At 40.2% G+C, this 25364-nt stretch overlaps 2 protein-coding genes across 2 annotated transcripts; both read right to left on the reverse strand.

The window, feature by feature from the left end:
• Positions 1-18223: 18223 nt before the first annotated feature.
• LOC145652825 (NLR family CARD domain-containing protein 3-like) lies at positions 18224-21090 on the reverse strand. Its single transcript, XM_081704494.1, has 2 exons — positions 20618-21090; positions 18224-19957 (listed from the first exon to the last, which is right to left on the reverse strand). Exons 1-2 carry the CDS (start codon positions 21085-21087, stop codon positions 19888-19890), a joined length of 540 nt encoding a protein of 179 aa, XP_081560620.1. The 5' UTR covers positions 21088-21090; the 3' UTR covers positions 18224-19887.
• Positions 21091-21121: 31 nt separating this feature from the next.
• LOC145652973 (protein NLRC3-like) lies at positions 21122-22940 on the reverse strand. Its single transcript, XM_081704834.1, has 4 exons — positions 22932-22940; positions 22557-22761; positions 21184-22387; positions 21122-21137 (listed from the first exon to the last, which is right to left on the reverse strand). Exons 1-4 carry the CDS (start codon positions 22938-22940, stop codon positions 21122-21124), a joined length of 1434 nt encoding a protein of 477 aa, XP_081560960.1.
• Between the last annotated feature and the right edge of the window lie 2424 nt (positions 22941-25364).

Consider the following 25364-nt stretch of genomic DNA (forward strand, 5'->3'; position numbering starts at 1 on the left):
ATTCTAATAAATAAATGTTGCATGGAATTGTCCAATTTTTAATTATTAGTATGTAAGGGTGTAAAAAAATTAAATCATAATGAAGAATCATCAATAAGTTTGAAAAAAATCTATACTCAGAATGTAGTTTTATTTCAACACATTTTATTTTAATTACTAAAAACAACAACAATGAAAGAGTGAATGTATGATGGTGCACAGACTGATGGATGATAGAGGGGTGGAATATGACCATCACAGAGAAAATAATGACAGGAGATCATTTTAATGTCAGTGTTGCTCAACGTTTGAATCGCCGTAGTGTTTTGACAGCCTTTGAAAGCATCTTATTCATCTTATATGATTTCTCTAGTTTTGGTTTCTTCAGCTTGTTCTTCATTTTGAGGTTTTCATGATGGCAGAACTAAAGAAAAATAAATAAATAAATAATTTACAAATGTGCAAAAATCCAAAATAATCATATTATTCGTATGTGTCAATCAAAAAAACATAATTTAGTCCAATATGAAGTTCTTCCAGTAAATAGACTTAGCTAACAGCTAAATGAATTTCACTTCTTACTGGTGTGGTACTTATGAAAGATGCAAAAAGTGGTAAATAACTCCTACATCATCTCTTTCTCCGTCATGGTTCTGTTCTTTAGAGACATCTGATGAAGATGTCAACAGTTTACTGGCCTCTTCTAGAGTTGTCTGAGTGACATTGATGATGTATAAGAGGCTTCTGAGCAGGTTCTGGTCCACTGGCTGAAACAGACATGAAGGATTAATATTTCCCACTCGCCCTCCGCTGGGCCTCTTTATCCTTCAATAATCCTCACAGTCAGTGACAAATGGTCCATTTGAAATAGGAAAATCAGCTCAGTGAAAATTATCCATGAAATGTGACGATTAACCAATTGAATCTGTGTGTCGCGTGCTTGGGCTCACGTGGACCTGCATGTGATGTCGGCCGTGGGTCTGCAGGCGTTGCTGGATCAGTTCACTCGCGCGACTGATCAGACCCCTCCCCTCACACATCTGTTCCAGCAGCGTGTCATAGTTCTCACGTGGAACCAGGACGTGGAGGCCATGAACATGGGCCCTGGAGGAGAGGCAGGGCTGGGCAGGATCTGAGCAGCAGATCAACGCTTTGATCACTGATCTGAAGCTGCTCTTGCACACACTGCCACTGTTCCTCCCAGAATGGTCCTTCTTTACTGAAGCTACGAGAGCAAGATGAAGAAGAGTGCATTAATGTGACATGAATACACAACACAAAACAACAAAACAACGATGTGTAACGGTAAAGAGGTTATTAAAAGTATACCTTCCACACCTCCAGTCATTTCTGTAATGTGCATCTGTTTTCTGACAACCTTTCATTAAATGGTGCCACTTAAAACACCTTGCAGGTGTAACTGTACAAATTCTATTAAGTCATTATCTTTCTGCTGAAGTCATTTGTTACACCTTCATTAAATCATTACACTCACCACCATCTTCATCTACTCTCAAGTGGAAATGGAAGACGTGATTTTTCAGGTTCCGCAAGTGAACATTTTTAGTAAATGAGGATAGCTTGGCTAATTCTGGATTGTGTCCCCGTGTTGTAGAACTGGTGTTTGCACCTCGCTCAGCGGCCTGCAGATGTCTGTACAGGTCCTGGGTCCTCCTGATAGTCTCCAGCAGTGTTGGTTTCAGTTCATGAATCTCCAACATATGCTGCTCCACTGCTGATAAAACCACATCAGGAGCTTCTTATATTTTTGTCAACAGCATTTTTAATAGTTATAATGCAAACAATTATGTACAGGGTATTAAAATAAGAAAAATCTTTAGCAGCAGGTTACAAGGTTGTTATAGATATATGTTACATCTATATTTGGTTTTTCACTTTGAAAATAACTTAGCAAGAGTAGTTTGACAAAAATGAAAGACCCCATCAGTCCCACAGTGCAGAGTGTACCTTGGATCTGGTATGTAGGATGTGTGAAGGCCTCTGTGTATCTCAGGCGTTGTTTCAGGAGCTGACTTTCTCTCACACTCTCCTGTAGCTGCCCAGACATGAGCTAAGATCATCACAGAGAGACAGAGTGTTACAAACCCCAGGAATCACGCTCAGCCCTGCACTGCCACGCCTACCTCTTCCCACACACGCCTCCAATCTGGTTTACTGGAATACTAGCACACACCTGATCATTGTTTCTCTCATCACTGCTCCCTTACTTAAGCTCCCCTCTCTCACACTCACGTCATGAAGTATTGCCAACCTTATTTTGCATACCAAGTGGTTCAGTTATGGTTTTGTCTTTCTGGTTTTCGACTTCTGCCTGACCCCTGGACACCCCTGGACTCTGCCCCATGTTATGGACCTTGAATCAACAGGACTACGAATACCTGCCTGACCCCTCTGATCTGTTTGATTTCACTATAAAACCTCTTGCAATTGGATCCTCTTCCTTGTATGTGTGTGTGCAATCATAAACACAGAGAAACCAGTAGTTAGAAATAATGACTCCAAACAAGGATCAGAGCCCTTATACTGAAATAATCAGAAATGTCTTATGTTGGGTAAATTATATTATACATTTTATTGTCTAGGACAGCACTAGTTGCATCACTTCCCTTTCTAAACCTTAGTTTAGCTCCTTAGTCTGAATATAAACATGAACAAAGTAAATAAACATCAAATTCAGAGTGTGAGATTCAATAGAGTCAATTCAATTTAAGGAACCATTCTTTGCATCCAGACTAAACCTAGTCTTAATCTTTAGAGTACTGGTCCATTATATCAGATGAGTTGTGAATCAGGTGTATTTTTAGTATGTTAAAAACACTAAACTCCGCCCTGCACCTGGTCTGACTGAATGAAACGTCGGGTTGCTACCTGGAGCTGCTGCTTTCTGTTCTCAAGCTGTAGAATGAGTTTGCCCACATCAGATTCCAGATTATTCAGCTCTGATGTGGTCTCTGCTAGCGCAGCATCTTTCTCAGCTAGATCCTGGATGTGACCTTCCAGAATGTCATGCAGCCCCTGCTCACACACAACAACAATCACCCTCATAAATGCACACACCCCCTGCTGCAGTGTTACTCCCTGCTGCCCCCGTCTGGTGTGATGAGGAATATTGGTGCAGAGTCCTTCTCTTGCAGGGGTCAGAGTTCAGGCAGGGGTTAAATGAGGCTCCAAGCTTCACAGACATTTTGTATAAAGCTGTGGAGTGTGTCTGGTAAAGGTGTCGTTCCCTTTCAGACCTGTGTTTTAGTCCTTTCTCTTTTCACACTTTTGTTTTAAACCACAAGAAAATGTTTATAATAAATGTGCAGATAATATGCTTAGTGAGCTCTATAGGTCTTTTGTATTAAGAGCATATTTTTGGACGCCTGTTTTTACCTGTAGGTTGCCATATGTTTGGAGACACCCACCTGAATCTGTTTCTCTTTGTCCTTCAGGGCCTGTTGGAGGTCGTTTTTACTGGCCTCATGTTTGATTTTGGTCTCATGCAGCTCAGAGTCTTTCAACTCCAACAAGTTCTTCAGATCCTAAATAGAGAGAGAGAGAGAATACATAGAGTACAAATATACTAAACATTTAGTTCAAATGGATTTCCCTATATAGTATACAATTTATAATTTTTAATGTATTCTCATAGCCGAATTAAAACATTAAAGTTTTAGTGTCTTAAAGTAACAGTTTAATAAGCATACATGTATGCAGGAACATGCACCTGCACACACATACACACTCACACGTATGTCATCCTCTTTCAGGGTGGTGAGTGTGGAGTTGTGGGCGTGGCCAGGCTGGTGTCCACTGCTCTGATTGGTGCTCCTGTTCCTCAGCTGATTGATTATGGTGTTCTGAGCCTTGAGCTCCCCCTGCAGCTGTTCTATGTACCTGACAGCCATCACACACACACTCGATTAGGCTACATTTTATTTCACATGTTCATTTAGAGCTATGAGATGGACTCTCTGCACACAGATTCATCTTGGAATTACATTCCAATTACATGGAACTACATGGAGAAACTCCACTGAAATCACTGTGACATTAGAATGGTGTGTGCCAGCTCAGGACTAGGTACTATAATATAATTGTCTTTTGCTAAGAATAAAAAACAAAGCATTTCTAAGGATAATTTCTTCTATAATTAAAGTACAGCAATTTACTAGCTAAGGATTATTATTGTTTAATGAAGGCCCTAAGGTTTAACTTAAGTGGTCAGAAATTAGCATTTAAAATGGAAATATGTCAAATAATTTTGTTGTTTTGATGTGGTTGTCCTGGAGAAACAGCCCGAGTTTCTAACTGGGAAATCTTCCATGAACAATGTTTCTTATCAGAATTAAATATAGGCCTGTACCGACCTGTGCAGCTCTTCAATGGTTTCCTCTGATTGGCTCTGATCCTCAGAGGGCGGGTCTTGTAATGTGTAGGCTTGTAGCTGGTTCTCTAGCTGTAGGCGGAGCGTCTTCTCTTGATGGAAAAGCGCTTCCATCTTCTCCAGTTCCTCTCTGCACCTGCTCAGCTCCTGACAGGTGGATGAAGAGCATTACGTGAAATGAAGAAATAATTCAATTCAAGACACGTGTCTGGTCCTGCTACTGCAGTAGCAGTTAAAACTATTCTAAAAAGGAAGAGAATAAAGAGGCTTGGGCAGAATAATTTATGCATTTGAGAAGGTCAATTTATTGCCTTTTCAAGTTGTATTTAGATTTTTTAGCGCCCTCCCTTTATCTAGGTGCGGAGTGTGATTAACAAGTGTCCCCAGTCTCGTCCTCTCAATTAACCGACTCTGATTACAAAAACTAGACTCGGGTCTCCTCACGTCTAAGTTTTGCTGCGTCGCCACTGGGAAACGCTCCTCTGCCGCGTTGTAAATCTGTTCTGTACAACTGCTGCACTTCTGCGAGCCGCCCTCATGCTTGAGGAAGCATATACGCATGCGCAGGTTAAAGTTGTCCTTCTGCAGCTCGGATATCGTCTGGATTAAAAAAAAAAGAGCAAACAGATCGGATTGATGTTCAGACAGACAAATATTATATTTTCAGCTTGGCAGTAAAATTGCATACCTGCGTCATTTCTTTTAGTGTCCACGTTTTGTTCCTGGTCAACAATTTCCCATGTTGAGAAAAACTCATCATGCTTCTCTATTGATTTAATTTGGCCTTTCACGATCGTTCCTGAATCCAGGGGATACACGGATAATATAAAATATTTTAGATATTTCTATAATTAACGGCGCACTTAATTTAATGATATAATAAATCATGCAAGTAATATTGATACTATTGCTGAAAACTATTAGAATATCCAATAATTCTGGTCGGACTATACCTTGAAAATCACCTTGTCCTCCTTCAGAAAAGCATGTAGGTATTTAGTGTGTTGGAACGCTTTTAAATAACTTACACTTTCCTTAGGTTGTGATGTCATAATTACATTCATGCGTCTTAGTGGAACAGTTCACTGACGCAGTAACGCCAGCAGTGGCAATTTGACTTTAAGTGTCTGACTTTTATCAAGCAGTAAAACCATTGTCATGCCTCTGATAAACCTGATCAGGAAGGAGACGTAACGGAAACCACAAGGTGGTCAATTTCAGAACTACAGATATTAGTGGTAAATAATGTGGCTAATGAGTGAATTTGTGCTCTACCAAAGTTGGTTACTAACACTAAATGGTAGCAGATTGGTAATTTTCCTTTATATAGCAGAGCATATTACTGTAAGTTCAAATAATATTATTTCTTTATCTATTTGAGCAAATTCCCGAGTCATACATATTATACAGTATAAGAACAATATGTGTTAAATACATTCATATTTGTTTTGTGAAATGGCACATAATATTATGTATATGAAAGTGCCGCAATTATTTTAAAGTTCTAACTGTTTTATAATAACATTTGTATCATGATCATGAATGACTTTCCTTTTCATTCACATTTAATAATAATGAAATTAAAGAATTGTGTTCTTGTGCGCAAGAACACAAAAAACATTCGCGAGAGTACAGTATGTGTTTGTGTGTGCAGAAGAGCAAGTTTGTGTAAGAGCAGGATATATCTAAACACGTGCAAGCAGTTTTGTAGCAGAGCAAAGTAAATGTAAGCGAGAGCAGAGCAAATATGAGTGAGCACATGTAGATTTTGCATGCGAGCAAAGGAGATCCGTGAATGCTGCGAGTTACACGTCAATACTGTGTGAATTTTTTTTTTAACAAAACAGATGTTTGATTTTGCACTTTTGCCAACACCAGATTAATGCAGATTATGTCCCTTGTGGTGTTTTGACCTTTTATTCAGAATTTTTGTCTGAAGTCCCTTAAAACATTCACTTATGTCTACAGCTCCATCATAACCTTGACCTTAGATGTTACCTACTAGTAAACAGATCTGCCTGATTAACGTCTTTTAGCTCGTCTTCTTCTCAGATACATGTCTGGGCACAAACTAAACGTTCACATACTGTCTTAAACCACTACATCACTGGGCATGTGAACTGGACATGGCGATCAGCAGAGGAGAGACCCAAGATACCATTTGAAAATGGTTTATTCAAACACTCAAAATGGTTTGAACTGTCATATCAGGGGAGTGTATGCTAGAAACGAAACTTAATGACAATAAATAGTCATTTTATATAGAGTTTGTGAGCACAGAATAGGTATTACACACAAACTAATAACCTGTCTCTCTCTCTCTCTCTGTGTGTGTGTGTGTGTGTGTGTGTGTGTGTGTGTGTGTGTGTGTGTGTGTGTGTGTGTGTGTGTGTGTGAGTGTGTGTGTGAAAACCTAAGTAAACGTCTGCTCAGAACAGCTGTGCTGTATAAGCTCCATGACAAACAAAATTCTCCCACAGTCAAAATCTACTGGTAATTTACTGTCACTGTTCTACGCTATTCTGTGTTATTTAAATACAGTTCTATACTGTAGCTCTGATTTCTCTCTCCCGCAGAAGGTTTGATAAAGTGTTGTGACTGGTCACAGCAGTCCGGCCCCTAAAAAACAATTATCCTTGACAAAACCGGTTCAGTCCGGTTTAACGCGAAAGTGAAATTTTTGTGCTCCATTTTAAGAAGCGCAATGCAAATATCTTTAGAAAAGAAAGCCGGTGAGTATCTGAATCTGAGCTGTCAATCAAGAATTATATGAACTTATACTACTCAAAGAACAAGTTCTTAAATTTAATATTAACAGAATTGAATATTAACAAGGTTAATGTCTGAAAACGTAAAGCTTTTAGCCGCTATTCTGTTGCAGTAGGTGTCTTCGTTTACGCGAAATACAGCAATAGAACTGAGGTCGTCTGATTCAGAATAACCAAACTAAAGTCGTTCTAGGCTCATCTGAGAAATTGGTCCGAATCAATATGTTTACATGAACTGTATAAAAAGTACTAATAAACGCACTATATACTTAATATATTTATATTTTGTCCTCTACGCAGAAACAAACTGCGCAAATAGAACAGGCGTCGTACTGCAGGAAGTGTCACAAATGTCTCGGACTGTGAGCCAGTAGATCTAACAGTAAGTGTTTAGGTGTCCAACTAGATGTAGACTAGTTGTTTTATCAGGCTAAGACCGTGCTGTTTACACGATCATGTCGTAATTAGACTGACAGTGTGAGGTTAGTATTGTACCAATAGTGTGCATGTCAGTGTAACTAAAGAAGTAATATTTATAATATTTATTAGTAATATTATTAAGTGATATTTCGACAGTTTCTTTGTATGACAGTGATTGAGTTAGTCTGTGACCCACTATGCACTTACAGAACACATTTTTCCTGCCTCTGTCTTCTTTTCCACTTTGGACTGATACTGTTCACTACACCCACGTTTTTGAGTTTGTTTTAGTGCTGTAAGATTACGGTTTAAACTTTATGCATTATTTGCTCATTTTAATAAACCATATTTTGTACTTATAAAGTTAGTAAAGGTGCCTGTCTACACCAAAGCTCTTAAAAACATGAATGACTGTTTCTCTTTTGAGAACATTAAGCGAGAAAATACTGTAATGTTTCGCTTATAGGCGCATTCCGAGCTAAAGCGTGAATGTCTTGGTCGTGCTTCGTTAAAGCGCGTGAATGTCTTGGTCGTGCTTCGTTAAAGCGCGTGAATGTCTTGGTCGTGCTTCGTTAAAGCGCGTGAATGTCTTGGTCGTGCTTCGTTAAAGCGCCTGAATGTCTTGGTCGTGATTGATTAAAGCGCGTGAATGTCTTGATCGTGATTGATTAAAGCGCCTGAATGTTTTGGTCGTGATTGATTAAAGCGCTTGAATGTCTTGGTCGTGACTCGTTAAACGGAGATCTTGGCTGCAGTCCGGACTGTGAACTAGTAGATCTGACAGAACGTGTTTACACGTCCAACTCGGCTACGTGTTTTGAACTGGCTAAGACAGTGATTTTATACGATCGTGTGTTAGTTCAACTAACAGTGTCAGACTAGTATTGTACCAACGTTCAGTTGAATAATAACTGTGAGGCAGAGTCAGTACAAGTATTGAACCATTTTACGTTTGGTTTACTCCTTTGTCGGTAAGTTATTGAATGGATGAAAGATTGTTGTGTAATATTTTTTGGCATTGTCTTTTGTTTCAGCATAAAGCTGAACGTCACAAGAAAGCCCACCAAAAACAGAACAGAGTATGTACAGTTACACTGTGTACTTCCTTATTCAAGTATTTAGGGTACGTAGGAAGAGTCTGAATGAGTACTGCACAAACTAACTAGTGGTCTCTGTTGACGTCGGTGAAGCTATCCGCGCGTTAGCGCTTCATGGTCAAGTCGCCGAGATTCAAATTGAATGCGCCTATATGCACGATATTGCGGCATTTGGTTGCTCACTTCAAACTAACGCTCTCTAAGCATAGAGAAATGCAGACTAACTGTTTTTTGAAGAGCTTTGGATTAGACACGTACTTTTACTACAAAAATACAAAATGAAGTGTATTTGATTAAAAGCAAAACATTCACAAAGTTTGAACCATGAGCTCAGAATACTGATGTTATGTATATATAATGTGTATAGTGTATGAAGATGTGCTGCTGCATGAAAGTACACATTGCTGGTATGTATACTTTGAATGGATATTGCATCAACACTATTAAAAATATGTTAAAGTAGCTTAATAAGCACTGCTCAAAATGATTTTCCTATAGAGTGCTTCTCAGAGGTTTATCATACAGCTTGACTGCCAGCTAAAACAGCACTTAGCACTAGTGCAATATTGTACATATCTCCAGTGCTGAAAAATCAGACTGGAAAAAAAAAAAAAAAAGATTGAAGGCACTTGCTTATCAGATCAAATTTGAAAAAACTCTACTGTGCCAGTTTTTTTTTTAAATATATTTATATTGAAGTCCTACTTTTAATGGGGTTTAAATGCTCACTCATACAGAGAACATATGATTACTATATCTATGAATTTTCCCATAATGCCAAATCAGTTCCACTACCACCAAAGAGTGACAGCCTTTGACTTTCACAGCTGCAAGATTTGGCAATTTCTAGTGTACTATTTTTTTTTTCCCTTTTTCAAAAACCAGTATTAAAATACTAATTTGGTTAATGGGACTTAGAGACAGTTATCTATAACTTACTTCTTTTCTAATTGTATTACTTATTTTAAGTAATGTGGTCATTTACATAATGTTCTATAGGTCTATGCAGTCTTTAAAATCAGCTTTGGGTAATTATGTTTGGTGTCATTTGTGACTTTGTTAAACATAACTCATTACATATCTGATAAAGTTTTTCTTTCCCTGATTATCAACCAGCAGAAGAGAACTGGTGTTTGCTGAATCAGAAGAGACCAAGAGTCAGATGTGTAACTTTGTGCTTTAAGTCAAAGTAAATGTAATGTGTGTTGTATTTGTCCAGTAGAAAGAAGAACACAAGTATATGTATGTTGGAGAGGAAACAGTTTTGAAGAAAGATAACAAACGTACACCCATTTTTACACACACTCAAGATAACTGAAACAGAAATATCACAGAAAAACATCTCTGCATACATTTAAAATTGCATTTATTTAAAGATTTTTTTTTTTTCTCAGGAAGTAATAAGTGTCAGGAATGCTGGATGTAAGACAATCTCAGGTTGGAGAGCAAATGTGCAAACATGGCCCTGAATGTTTCTGTTGCTTACAAAGGCTGTAGGCAACTGACCGTGGTCATCTACAGAGCAGGTGAAGTCCATTCATTTCACATGCACTGGTGCAGGTGCTGAGACACAACAGACAAATAAAACAAATCTGACTCAATACTCTAGTATTCGATGGTGAAATAAATGTCAAAAGAAGTCATTTTTTTTAAACCATTGATGCGAGGTCCCCTATGCTCACCTGTCTGTTGTCCCAACTGGTCAAGCCCACAGTTCCTTCTCCCTGTTAACAACAGAGAGAAATAAATCTTCACGACAGATGTTTCTTTGGCTCCAGGGGAAGTAGAGGCAGCCTGGCCATCCTGGCACTTGTCCTGCCTCTTGTTTTTATCCTCAGTCTTGCATGGCCGGGGCACACGGTTGCGACGTGGCACCAGGGAGGGGGCAGGCGGAGCTGGGCGCGCAGCTCTGCTCTCTACCTTATGTAAGGTCGCCCTCCTGATGAGCAGCGGTTTGTGGCAGCTCAGGTCATACTGGTGCTGGGAAGCTTCGACCTTGGAGGCACACTGACGGGCTGACGTTAGCCTCTCCAGGTCCTGGTAGAGGACTTCACCCACTTCTGGCCTGGTGTAAAATGTGGAGTTCACCTCACTGTGCTTGTCCTGCACCTTTCCTGGGACTTCCCTGACATGTTTGTGTGGGACATGCAGGGTCACAGCAGGCTTGGGGCTTTTTTGTTTGAGAGCAGCCAGCTTTGGGTGGAGGGCGGGTAGCCTTGAGATGGATGGAGCTGGTGGAGTGTGATCAGCCTTCACACTCACAGCACTGCTCTTGGTGTGTGGCTCTACAACCAGAGAAGGGAACCGAGATTTGCTGCATCGCTGACCTTCATCCAGGAGTCTGCCTGTTGACTTTCCACCATTTTTTACATCCGTGGCCTTCAGCACTGCAGATAATGTTGTGCCCATGCCAGATTTTCTCAGGTTTTGAGGTTTATATTGCTTCCTCTGGGGCACTCCAGAAATGTCTGGGAAATAGATGCTGCTTCCTCCTCTGTGTGAATTAACGAAATGAAAAGGAGAAATTTTTGGGTTGGCCATTGCCTCTGTAGGGCTTTTTTGTGGAGCTGGGATGGTCTTCACATCAGGGAAGAAGTTCTTGTTTGTACTTCCTGTTCCCCTCATGATGATCTCACTGTGGAAAACCAGAAAATATATAAAATCTTTAAATACTTTACAAATAAATATTAAATTATACCTCTAAACTGTGTGTTTCGTTCGATGTCGGTCATCGTACATGTGTACACGTTCGTGTTAGTTTTATTGTTCATTGTTTACTGGTTGTACTCGTTATGTGTGTTTCTGCCTGTCCCCATGTTCACGCTGCAATGGTTTGTTACATATGAGTGCAGTTACCGTTGATTACTATTCTTTTGTGTCTAATAAATGTTTTTCTGGGACGAGAGAGGTCTGTGAGTCCTGCTCCTTGCCCTGCAGGACGCGGGCCGTGACACTTTTCTTAATCTATTCAATATTCTCTTAAAATGATCAGAACAAAAGTAACAATTTTAATTTGTTCACGGGCATATGCGTAAATTATGATGAGGATGCTACATGTCACTACGGATGAAAATCAGATTGTAACATTCCTAAATGGCTATTTTTATCCCCAACACTTTTTGAAAGTAAAAATGTTAATGTTTCATCTACAAGCAATCTTTCCTTCATTTATTAATTAATTTAAGTAACACACATGTTTTAGTCATCGCGTTTCTAATGACAGAATCTGAAAACGTTCATGATTATAATCTGAATACTCCTATAATTTCACACAATGTCGCAGCGCAACTGATATTTCGTGAAACGAAAATTAATTTTAATCAAAATACAAAAGTTGTATTACAAATATATCTTAAACTACATTGCTGATACTTTTCGACGCCGACAAGTATACAAACGACATAAATGTGGACGTTCTTCCTTTTAGACCAAGCGCTGATTTAAGTGAACGCACGTGCCATCGATGATAAAAGGGATGCGAATTTAAGGGACATCAGAAACGAATCCAAAACCCAGCACTTTTCAAGAGAAATAATACGCTTTGTATATAAACACACGACGTCTCAATCTAAATAACACATGGAAATTATTTTCTTTATGCATTCTTTTCATATAGACGTTTCCCAGTTTGCCTTAAAGAGAATAGTTAGGCCTACCTTTGATATCGGAGAAATCTATAACTGACAATAATCCAATTTATCCACAGGAAAATGTGAAATAACAATTGTTGAATATCCTTGTAGTTCGTAGTTTGGTTTGTCCAGTTTGCACACACTGTCAAAATGGTAACCATGACGCCAGTTAAGCCTTTTTATATATCTGCTTCTGTGACGTCACAAACAGCAGGTGTGACGACATAAACACGGCTGTCTCGTTTTACCATTACTAAAATGTACTTCTGGACTGTGTATTACTGGACCTTTTGATTGATAGTTAGTGTAAGTTAAAATATCTTATTTCCTCTCAAGCGCAGACGTTGCTTCGGCAAAAAGCTCCGGTGTTCTGTCCATTAATATATTAGGCCTTTCCAGCTATGCAACTGTTCATCTTATTTGTTTTTGATGCATTTTTTCAATGTATAAACCATTCACATAAACACCGTAAATGTGTATAAAATTTCTTGAATTTGTCATATTAATTGAATGTTTTGCCCCCTCAGTCCCTTAACAATATCACATCATTCGAGCTCTGTACACTTTTTTATGTGGAGCATTATAAGAACCCAAATGTAAATCTCCCCATGCTGACAAACCTGCAAGTAACATATTTTCTTCCTCATCTCCCTGATGCTTTTTTTTAATCTTGCTAGCTAATATTTTTATTAGTATTATTATTATTATTATTATTATTATTATTATTATTAACATTTATATAGCACCTTTCTCAGACTCAAGGACACTTTACAAGCAGGTATCAGCTGTTATAGTCACTCACATGCCGATGATTAGTTAACATGTTACCTTAAACTTCAACCTAGATTTTGTTGTTTTTTCTCCTCCTGCAATGGTACATTGGAAATGATTAGATTTCTTTGGCTAAAGCAATGTCTTCATTAAGGCCCATTTCATGTGAACTTGTTTCTTTCTTTTTTTTAATTAAATCTGGCAGACAACCTTAATAATCATGGCTTTTACACTTTGACCAGGTGGCTAAATTCACTAGGTTAGCTAGCTACCCTGAATCATCAAGAATTGATTCAGCAAACAATCAGGATTGAATCAAAACGAAATGAAAATCTAACATGTCAGGATAAATAGCTAAGTAAAGTATATAGCTAGATTAGGTAGTTAACCACTCAAAGTAGCTTACTTTAGGTAGATATTGGTCAAAATGCACTCTTAACTAGTTACACTAGCTAGCAGCTGTGATTATGCTGTGATAAACAAATATTGACAATCATAGATTTTAGATTCCTCAAAACAACTATTCTATATTTTGTTGACATCTTTGCATGTTCTGGGTCTTCATTTTTACATATGCAGAGCACTAGTGCAGTGAGGAACAAAGTGCATCAAAAATTCTGGTTGTGCATAAGTAACCGGCTAAGGTTTTAGGATTTGACTTTTAAGACAAACAGAAATTTTGATGCAGACAAGAGAGGCATGTCTTGTTTTTGAGAGGCAAATTCTTGCTCTTTTAGAAAGATTCTTGTATATTATTGGTATTACAGCTTTTTTGATGTACAGCAATAACAAAGACCTATTATTGAATAACCAGCTAGAATTTGCTTTAAAATGTAATTTGCTTTGAATAAGAGCGCCTGCCAAATGCTGTAAATCTTAAGATCTGTTCTTGGAATGTATCCTGGACACTGATGTAAACTATCAAAAAATTTATCAGGATATTCTGCTTTGTTCAGTATTGAAGTGTCTGCAAATTGTTTTTAACTTATTAGTTGCCAAAAAAATAAATAAACAAAAATAAAAAATGGAAAGACACACTGCAGCATGTAGGAGCATCTTTAATGGGTATGTTATTATTTATTCCAGCTCTGAACCCACATATTTAACCAAGCATGGAAAACTGCATAAAGGAAAGCAAGGCAGAACAGACTGAAAACTTTCAAAATATGCCAACATTCAGGCAAGCTTTCGAAAGAGAAACTGTCACATACAGTGATACGTTGAGCCAGTGCATAATGCAAGAAAGAGTGAGATAACTGGGATTAACAAATGTCTACAAAAATGAATGTAAAACTTCACATTTGAAGCTTTGAAAAGCTAATACGATTAAAGACAGCTCCATATAGCATGATTTTAACAAAATGAAATATAAAGGATAGAAAAACAACAGGAACACACGTGTGAAGTGCCGACACCTTGCGTGTTACGTGAAATGGAACTAACAAGTAAAACCAAAACGATCGTGACAAATAGGATAAAGAAACACTTAGTTTTAATAAACAAACAAACACTGAACAAAATCAAAGACAGACAGCAATACCGGGTAAGCATTTACGGGAAAGGCAGCGTAGACGGCAAACACAGAGGGAGAGCACAAATGAGATATAAACAAACAAAACAGGAGCAAGGAGCTAGGTGTAACACAGGTTCTTATCACAAACACAATGAAAGACAAACACACTCTAACCAAAACAAAGCGAAACAAAGACCGACGAGAACTAACCAACAACCAAGAGAGACATATTATCAAACACATATCAACGAAGGCACAAGGAGAAACAAAAGCTAACCATAAGCGAGGAGAAACAATAACTGTCAAACAAGATACATAGGAACGTTTTTTTTTTTTATAAGACTATAATCAGGGATACATCAGAAACAGTTGGAGACAAAGGGGAGGAGACAGGCAACCATAGAGAATGACAAAACCCCAGAAGTTACTAGGTTGCCTGGGAAACGGGGAATGCTCCGGTCTGTAGACGTGACAGGCACACAGCATCATGGGAGTCACCTTGCTCCCCTCCACTCTCCTGACTGGATCCCACGTCAAAGATCAGAGCAGATGTCACATATATAAATATACACTGTCATGGCATGGCCCCCTCCTCCTAGACTCCTCGCTGTTTGTTTGACGTCACGTGTGTGTGTCTTCATTGCCACACCCCACCCATGTGTCATATCATACCTGTCTCTGGTTATCTCCCTTGTTAATGTGAGAACTATGACAACAGTAGTCTCCGGTCAGACGTGGATTCCGATCGCTTTATGTACTCTTCAATGAAGCTGAAGGAGTCCCTCCACGAGGATCCCACTTTTGGGGTTGGAAATGGAATCAGGAAACTCCAATGACGATGAGCCCCTTGAGTCTAAGCCTTCACCCAGAGCACTCTCATCAGCAGTCTCATTCAGAAATACCTCACATTATTTTCAGACGTTTCCACTCATACAACTGTCCTTCAGCATGACATTGATGTTGATTCTCATTCACCCATTAGACAACACCCATATCACACCAATCCCCAGAAATGTACATTGCTAAATCAAGAAACCAAGTATTTGTTAGAAAATCATCTTGCTATCCCTAGTGTTAGTGCCTGGTGTTCCCCATGCTTTCTGGTGCTAAAACCAGATGGCACATACCGCTTCTACACTGACTACAGAAAAATTAATGCAGTTATTGTTTCTGGTTCCTTCCCAATGCCTAGAATGGAGGATTGTGTGGATAAGGTGGGGTTCAGCTAGATTTGTAAGTAAGCTTGATTTACTTTAGGGATATTAGCAAGCTCCATTAACCTCTCATGCATCTGACATTTTGGCATTTGCTACCCCTGACTGTTTTCTACAATAGACGGTAATGCCTTTCAGTCTTAAAATGCCCTTCTACCTTTCAGCGTTTGATGATTATGATTTTAGATGACGTGCCTAACTGTGAAGTCTGTTTGGATGATGTGGTTGTGTATACCAAAACTTGGGAACAACATGTACAGTTGCTTGATCTTGTTTTTAAGAAGCTATTGGATGCCTCCATTGTGCTTAATCTTGAAAAATGTGATTTTGGTAAGAGTGAGGTTGCCTACTTGGGGAAACTGGTGGGTTGTGGTAGTGTGCGTCCTATTGATGCCAAAGTACAAGCAATCAAGTCTTTTCCTGCCCCAGAGATGAAAAGACAACTCCGACGCTTTTTGGGCATGGCAGGTTTTTATCGTTGCTTTTGTAGGAACTTCTCTGATGTTGTTTAACCCCTCACAAATTTGCTTTGTGACACCACCCTTTTTGAATGGTCACAACCCTGTCAAGATGCATTTGACTCAGTGAAAGCTGATTCAGCACTCCTGTTCTAGCAACCGCTGATTTTACTCGTCCTTTTACACTTGAGGTAGATGCCAGTGGTAGTGGAGCCAGTGCTGTCCTCCTGCAAGAGGACTCACAAGGTCTAGATCACCCTATTTGTAATTTTTCTAGAAAGTTTGTGAAACATCAGCTGGCCTATAGCACTACTGAGAAGGAGGCCCTTGCGCTCCTCCTAGTGTTACAACATTTTGAGGTGTACCTTGGTGGTCGTCCGGGCCCCATTACCATATACACTGATCACAATCCGCTCGTGTTCTTGCAGAATATGGCTAATGCCAATCAACGCTTAATGCGTTGGTCTCTGATTAAACAAGTGTTTAATATTGACATCAAACATAAAAAGGGTTCAGAAAATGTAGTGGCAGATGCTCTTTCCAGATGTTGACGTTTTGGGCATGTTTTGTTGTTTGTGTATGGGGAGGGGTGTTACGGAAAGGTGTGTGTGTGTGTGTGTGTCAGTGAGAGAGGATAATGACTGTGTGTGTGTGTGTGAGAGGATTCTGATGGTATGTGTGTGTGCGCGCGCGTGTGCATGAGGATACTGACTGTGAGTGTGATGATATTGAGTGTGTGTGTGTGTGTGTGTGTGTGTGTGTGTGTGTGTGTGTGTGTGTGTGTGTGAGGATACTGACAGCGTGTGTGAGAGGATACTGACAACATCCTCTCATGCTGTGTGTGTGTGTGTGCTTGCGTGTGAGAGTGAGAGGATATTGACTGTGTGTGTGTCTGTGTGTGCCTGTGTGTATGTGAGAGAGAGAAAGTCAGTAACTCACTGTAGTTTCTCCAGTTTACAGTGTGGATCCTCCAGTAGAGCAGAGAGCTGCTTCACTCCTGAGTCTCCTGGTTTATTGTGGTTCAGATTCAGCTCTCTCAGGTGTGATGAGGGGTTTGACCTCAGAGCTGAAGCCAGAGCAGCACAACCTTGATCTGTAATACTGCAGTTATACAGCCTGTAGAGAGAAGGAGAAATTCCTCACACTTACAGATCAGTATACATACACATGTTGTGATAGTGATGCAGTGATGGTGTGTGTGTATATAGAGAGAATGAGTGAGTGAGTGTGTGAGTGAGTAAATGTGAATCTAATTAATACAGTGATGGAATGTGTGTGTCAGAAAGAGGAAGAGGGTAATAGCAATTATATCTGTGTGTATGTATTTGTGTGTGTGGGGATATTGACTCCATGTTTGTGTGTGCATGTGTGTGTGTGTGTGGATACTGAATGTGTACACGTGAGAGGATACTGACTGTGTGTTTGTGTGTGTGAGAGAGAGAGGGAGAGAGAGAGCTTAATGACAGTGTGTATTTGTGCGTGTGTGTTTGAGGATACTGACTGATGATATTGAGTGTGCACATATGTGTGCGAGGATATTGGGTTTGACTGTATGTGTATGTATGTGTGCTTGTGTGTGTGTGTGTGTGTGTATATATAAAGAGACAGTAAATCAGTAACTCACTGTAGTTTCTCCAGTTTACAGTGTGGATCCTCCAGTAGAGCAGAGAGCTGCTTCACTCCTGAGTCACCTGGTTTATTGAAGTTCAGATTCAGCTCTCTCAGGTGTGATGAGGGGTTTGACCTCAGAGCTGAAGCCAGAGCAGCACAGCCTTCATCTGTAATACTGCAGTTATCCAGCCTGCAGAGAGAAGGAGAAAAACCCCTCACATTTACAGATCAGTACACGCACACACACCCTATGCTAATGAGCATGTGCGCACACACATGCTTACACAAATGCAAACACATAATCACAATCACACTGCCTCACCCCCACACAACCACACACACAAAAAGTTACAATGTGTGGTGTTGGGGGGGGGGGGGGGGGGGGTGACACACTGTGTGTGAGGTGTGTTAATTCAGAGCACTGTTAACAAGAAAATAAACAAATTAAAACTGCTTCTTTGTTAGCTCCACTGCTCACTAAGTTTGGAAACAGTCCCACAAGTCAACAGGCAAACAATACATTGACAGTGCAAACTGAATTACTATAAACTGATCAAAGACACTAACAGTATAAACAGCCACTGATTCAGACACTAAAGTATTGGAGGACAGACAGAAGTGTCATGGTACAGCCCCTAACCCCTCAAATGTGTGCGTGTGCGTGTCTGTCCGTATTGCCACGCCCTCTTGTGTTGTGCACCTGATCCTTGTTGTGTGTAATTGTCATGAGTGTATATAAGTCTCGTGTCGTATCGTCAAGGTTGTCGGTGTTTGACCTATGTAGTGTGTTTGTGTGTGTTGAGTTGTGCTTATGATTAAAATGTATGTTATGTTTAACGTGCCTCGTCCCCGCATCCTCCTTAACCTGTTAAACATCACAGAAGGGTGAATACAATTTTATAATCATGGAGTTCCATATTCCTGTGGAGGAAACTGAACAAAACTGTTAGTTTGTGTAACAGAGAAAGAAGCAGTGTGATGATATTGTGCAGAGATTAAGTGCAGGCAGTTCACACTGAGCAGTGGGGAGTGATATCCACACAAACCCCAGAAGAGGAGAAAGCCCTGGATATACTGGCTCATCAGTGTCTCTTAGGATAAGAGGAGGAACTGATGTGTGTGGAGAAGAATGTCCATCTCCATCCCCTCAGCCTGTCTCTCCACAGTACCCTTCACCTGCTCTAGTCCTGCTGCATCTGCTGGGTGTCTCAGGCAGGACCCAGCTGAAGATCACCACTTGAGCCTGAGAGAGCAGCGTTTGTGGGTGCAGCCAGGAGCTCATATTAATAGAAGACGAGAAGCTACTCTTTAACAAAGTTGCTCTTTTAGAGACACACTATGCAAGGCCTTCAATATCAGTTTCAATAATCTTGAACAAGGGAAATGTAAAATATTACCATGTATTCACTGAATAAACATGGATCAAAGATAAATAAATAAAGATTTATTTATTTAGTAAAGACTTGCTTAGTAAACTATGATTATTTTCAGACACAACAGTGACTAGTCAGAGAGAAGACCTGTCATTTCTTTTTTTAAACAGTTTTAAGGGATTGCTTATATTTGCCAGGTGTCACGGTTGGCCGGGCATCCAGAAGGAGGGACACGCCCACTCCTGCTAGGGAGCGCACTACATCCCTGCCTTGTTCCCAGTCCCCTGCCTACTAATCACCTTCACCTGTCCCGTGTTCTCTCTCTCTATTTAAACTCACAGATCCTGAGAGAAAGCGCTGCACATTAGTGGAACGCCGGACTACTCACTTCCACCCTGTACATCGCTACACAGAGTGTTAGGACTGAGTATCGTTGATAATTTGTTGTGGTTTTTCACGTATTGACAATGCAGAATAAAGAGCACTTTGGCTCAACCTTGCCTTTCGCTTCCTCTGTGCCGCCACCATCACAACAGGTATTTATGTTTTCAGGTTTGTCCATCAGCTGGTTTGAATATGTGGACTATTATGGGTCATATACAGAAGACTGAACCCATTATTCTGAGTTGTAGTCCAAACTCTGGTCTATGTAGTTTTGTTCTCATCTTCCCCCACTGCTGTGCTCATCTTTGTTCTCACTGTCAGCGGGAGGGCAGGAGCAGAGTCCAGCGCTGGTTTGTATAAAATGGGAAAAAGTCTCATTTAAATACGAGGAACAACAACCAGTCCACAGTCCAAAAAGCAAACAGTGTTAACAGGCAAAGGTCAGCACTAGGAAGACCAAACAGCAGACTTTGGTAAAAAGGGCAGACACACAGAAACAGAAACATGTTCAGGAAAAGTGGAAAAAAAAAACAAGACTACTTTGCATACACCAGCTCAGAAATACAACTCAGATGAGTAATTTTCTAAAGTTAGTTACACATTCTCACCTACACTGGGCTACACAACAGAATTTACTCTAATATCTTTGTAATTATAATTAATTCAGGTAAATTTATTATGTTTTACACATGTTACATCTTGGCCTGCATCTGTTTCCATAACTGGCTGTGAAAATGTGAAAGAGAATGTTAATGTGGGTAAAAGAGAGATGGTTGTGTGTGTGTGTGTGTGTGTGTGTGTGTGTGTGTGTGTGTGTGTGTGTGTGTGTAAATTCTTTAGGATTAATGAGTGGTTCAGCTAACACCTTAAATAGTAATTAGGGTACATGATACATTAGTTACAAAGGGGTTTAGGAAACACTTACAAATTAACAAAAGTACCTTATGATGGAGATCATGATGTACTAACACCAGTGCAGTAATGTGTTTATGAATGAAAATACTCACACAGCTTTTCTGGATGCTGTGACCACTGGAAGCAGTCTCAGTAGACATTCCTCTGATGGGTCATATTTACTCAGGTCAAACTCATCCAGCTCCTCTTCTGAGTTCAGCAACACAAACACCAGAGCTGACCACTGAGCTGGAGAGAGACTGGCTCCATGGAGACAATGGTCACCTCCTCTGCTTAGGTATGTCTGGACTTCCTGTACTAGAGAATGATCCTTTAGTTCATTCAGACAGTGGAACAGATTGATGGATTTCTCTGGAGAGGGATTCTCCCTGATCTTCTCCTTGATGTAGTTGACTGTTTCCTCTTTGCTGTGAGAGCTTCTTTTCCTCTGTGTCAGTAGGCCTTGTAAGAGAGTCTGATTGGACTCCAGTGAGAGACCCAGAAGGAAGCGGAGGAAAAGGTCCAGATGTTCATTCTCACTCTGTAAGGCCTTGTCCACTGCATTCATAAGGAAGTCAGACATGGTTGATCTTTAAAGAGACCTTTCTTTTGCTGTTTCAACACATTTTTTTTCTTTTTGGAGATGAAGGAGAGATATGCATATAAAGCAGCCAGAAACTCCTGAATGCTCAGATGCACAAAGCTGAACACCTTCCCCAGGTGAAGCCCAGACTCCTCTCTGAAGATTTGGGTACACACTCCTGAGTACAGTGACACTACTTTGACATCAATGCCACACTCTCTTAGGTCTTCCTCATAGAAGATCAGGTTGCCCTTTTCCAGCTGTTGGAAAGCCAGTTTTCCCAGTGCCAGAATTGTCTTTTTAGTCTGTTGAGGATCAGTGTCAGTGTTTCCATGGTACTTTCTATCCTTGTGTTTGATCTGAAAGATCAGAAAGTGTGTGAACATTTGAGTCAGAGTCTTGGGGATCTCTCCACTCTCTGCTTCACCCAACATTCTCTCTAGAACAGTGGCTGCAATCCAACAGAAGACTGGAATGTGACACATGATGTAGAGGCTTCTTGATGACTTCATGTGTGTGATGATTTTGTTGGCCAGGCTCTGATCACTGATTCTCTTCCTGAAGTACTCCTCTTTCTGAGGGTCACTGAACCCTCGTACCTCTGTTACCTGATCAACACACTCAGGAGGGATCTGATTGGCTGCTGCAGGTCGAGAGGTTATCCAGAAGAGAGCAGAGGGAAGCAGATTCCCCTTGATGAGGTTTGTCAGCAGCACATACACCGAGGTCGACTCTGTTACATTCCACAAGTTCTCATTGTTCTGGAAATCTAGAGGAAGTCGACACTCATCCAGACCATCAAAGATGAAAATGACTTTGTAAGCATCACAGTGTATTAATTGTAATTGTTTTGTTTCTGGGAAAAAGTGATGAAGCAGATCCATCAGACTGAACATTTTCTCCTTCATCAAATTCAGCTCCCTAAAAGGAAGTGGAAATATGAAGAGGACGTCCTGATTTGCTCTTCCTTCAGCCCAGTCCAGAATGAACTTCTGAACAGAGACCGTTTTCCCAATTCCAGCAACTCCTTTAGTCAGCACTCTTCTGATGGGTTTGTCTTTAAAGAGGTCATTGCATTTGATGGGTGTCTCCTGTGTTGCTGGTCTCCTGGATGCTGTCTCAATCTGTCTCACCTCGTGTTCATTATTGACCTCCCCACTCCCTCCCTCTGTGATGTAGAGCTCTGTGTAGATCTCATTCAGAAGAGTTGAGCTTCCTTGTTGGGAAATTCCTTCATTAATTCTTTTAAATGTATCCATTAGTTTGTGTTTGAGATTTCGTTGATATTCAGAGAATAGCTCTAATAAACAGAAGAACATGATCACAAATATTTTATTTTCTTGTTATCTTTGATGTTGAAGTTTATCAAAACCATTTATCAAAACCATGAAACACTTTGCACAAACACAGAGGACAAAATTTAGTTATAGTGATACTGTCATCATAAAGCCATGATCCAGAGCTCTTACTGGTCTGTAGTGTGTTAGCGAGGTCTATCTGGTTCATGTTCCCCAGCACATGCAGTGTGATCTTCAGCGCCCCCTCTCTGGCACTGCTCTGATCCTCCTCATCCTCCATCTCTCTCTCAGAGCATGCTGGGTAATCTGGACTCAGCAGCTTCTTAAACTTCTTCAGCTCCTTCTTCACCGGAGAGACGACTTTGTGCTCCAGCTCCTGGTTAGGAATAAACAGCAACAGACAATCAAAAAAACACCACCATGTTACAGAGAGAGATCACTACATGATTTTGTTTCATGATGGAGAACATTCTGGCAGTGTTTGGGTAGTTACTTAAAAAAAGTAATGCATTACTCATCACTTATCTAAAATTGTAATGGGATTACTGTACTCATTACTTAATGGAAAAAGTAATCTTATTACTTCTGTTACATCCTAAAACCCAAATATACTAGAAATCACCCCCACACTTACATACCTTGAATATGGACTCCAATTATTTTCTGTAGGTGAGTTCTGCTTTTTCTCTTTGTACACTGTGGACAAACACAACAGACCTTTATGGAGGAATATGTAGCACATTCATACCTGCACAACACATGATTATACAGACAAGTAGATATTATACAAGATTATATATTATCAACACTTGTGTTTCTGCATTTCATAATAGATCTGTGATGCTGCCTGGTGTGCGGCAGCAGAAAGGATCAGGATGCAGGTGTGAGTGTAGAAACTCAAAAAGGCATTTAATAGAAAGTGAAAGTAAAGCAAATGTGCTAAACACACTCAGCCACAAGAAAACAAAGGTCAACAAACAAGAACAGGAAGACAGGAAACAGGAGAAGTATATACATGGAGGAATCTGGGAAGAGAACAATGCAGAGACTAAGGACAAGTGGCTGAAATGGCAGGTGGAGTTAGGTCAGAAAGTGGCAGGAATGGTGGGTGGAGTTAGGCTGAAAAGTGGCAGGAATGGTGGGAGGAGTTAGGCTGGGGAGTGGCAGGAATGGTGGGAGGAGTTAGGCTGGGGAGTGGCAGGAATGGTGGGAGGAGTTAGGCTGGGGAGTGGCAGGAATGGTGGGTGGAGTTAGGCTGGAGAGTGGCAGGAATGGTAGGTGGAATTAGGCTGGGGAGTGGCAGGAATGGTGGGTGGAGTTAGGCTGGGCAGTGGCAGGAATGGTGGGAGGAGTTAGGCTGGAAAGTGGCCGGAATGGTGGGAGGAGTTAGGCTGGGGCTTTGGCAGGAATGGTGGGTGGAGTTAGGCTGGGGAGTGGCAGGAATGGTGGGAGGAGCAGGGAGAAGGACAACACACAGATGCAACAATAAACAAAGGACGACACGGGAAAGCAAAACAGACAAAAGGGCTCCTTTACAAGATGATTTGTTAGAAAATAAGTACATTTTATTTATAGAGCACATTTACCACAACAGCAATGATCAAAGTGCTGTGGAAAGTTAGGAAAAATATCTTAACAAAAACCTGTGAAATGTAAAACAAAAGGAAATGTGCCATCAAACATAAACATGGACAGAGAAATGAAAATGTCAGAGTAAAAAGAAGTGTTTGAAATCTGCACAAGAGGGAGCAGAGCTGATATTCAGAGAAGGACTGTTCCACAGCCTCAGTGCTGCAACTGAACAGACACAGTCACACTTCAGCTTCAGTCGAGACTGTGGAACAGACACAGTCACACTTCAGCTTCAGTCGAGACTGTGGAACAGACACAGTCACACTTCAGCTTCAGTCGAGACTGTAGAACAGACACAGTCACACTTCAGCTTCAGTCGAGAATGTAGAACAGACACAGTCACACTTCAGCTTCAGTCAAGACTGTGGAACAGACACAGTCACACTTCAGCTTCAGCCGAGATTTTAGAACAGCCAACAGCTGATCTGAACAACTCTGAGTGCCAGTGAGTAGATGACTTGTTCCTAAGCATGAACAAAGAATTTGATTTTGGGAAATTTCTCTGAACTTGTAAAAATTATTCCTAATAACAGAATTGATTTGCTGATCAAATCTGAGCTCTGGATCAAAGATAACACCAAGATTTTTGTATTTCTAGGAATAATACAAGCAGATTAATCAACTGTTACACAAGTGTTAACCCCTCACTATCTATGTTTACATGTACACCCATGATCTTATATTAGTCTACAACTGTCTTACTTAGATATGATCATGTTAATATTACAGTCTGATTGTTATAGTGTGACATAGTGTCTTAGTTGACCTAAGCTTAGGCTGATTAAAACACGTGTTCTAGAATAATATTAGCCAGACTATGTGCACATGTAAACACACACTGATCCACGGACTAAACATTTGTGCTACATTTCTGGCAAAGCCTGATAAACATATTATACATATATTGTACATACATTGTTTTTTATATATATATATATATATATATATATATATATATATATATATATATATATATATAGAGAGAGAGAGAGAGAGAGAGAGAGAGAGAGAGAGAGAGCGAGAGAGAGAGAGAGAGAGAGAGATCGAGAGAGAGAGAAAGAGAGAGAGAGATATTTCCTTATGTACCCCTGTTTTTTTCCCTCAGTTTGGACAGAGCACTCTCAAACCATTTCACTGCGAGTTATCTATGTACATGACAAATAAACCAAACTTGAAACTTAAACTGTAATCAAGAGAGTTTGTTTTTGTCTTGTCATTAAAAGAGGAGCTCAGCAATGTTCGGTAACAGCATTACTACTGTAACTAAATCCAGCTCATCTACCTACAGCTTGATCCTGCCCCAACTCCTCTTCTTAAGTGTTCTTCTGCTATTTCTCCCATGTCTTC

Source organism: Electrophorus electricus, chromosome 21 (genome assembly GCF_041902795.1).
Source record: "Electrophorus electricus isolate QZ-2024a chromosome 21, ASM4190279v1, whole genome shotgun sequence".
In the NCBI taxonomy this organism is placed as follows: Eukaryota; Metazoa; Chordata; class Actinopteri; order Gymnotiformes; family Gymnotidae; genus Electrophorus; species Electrophorus electricus.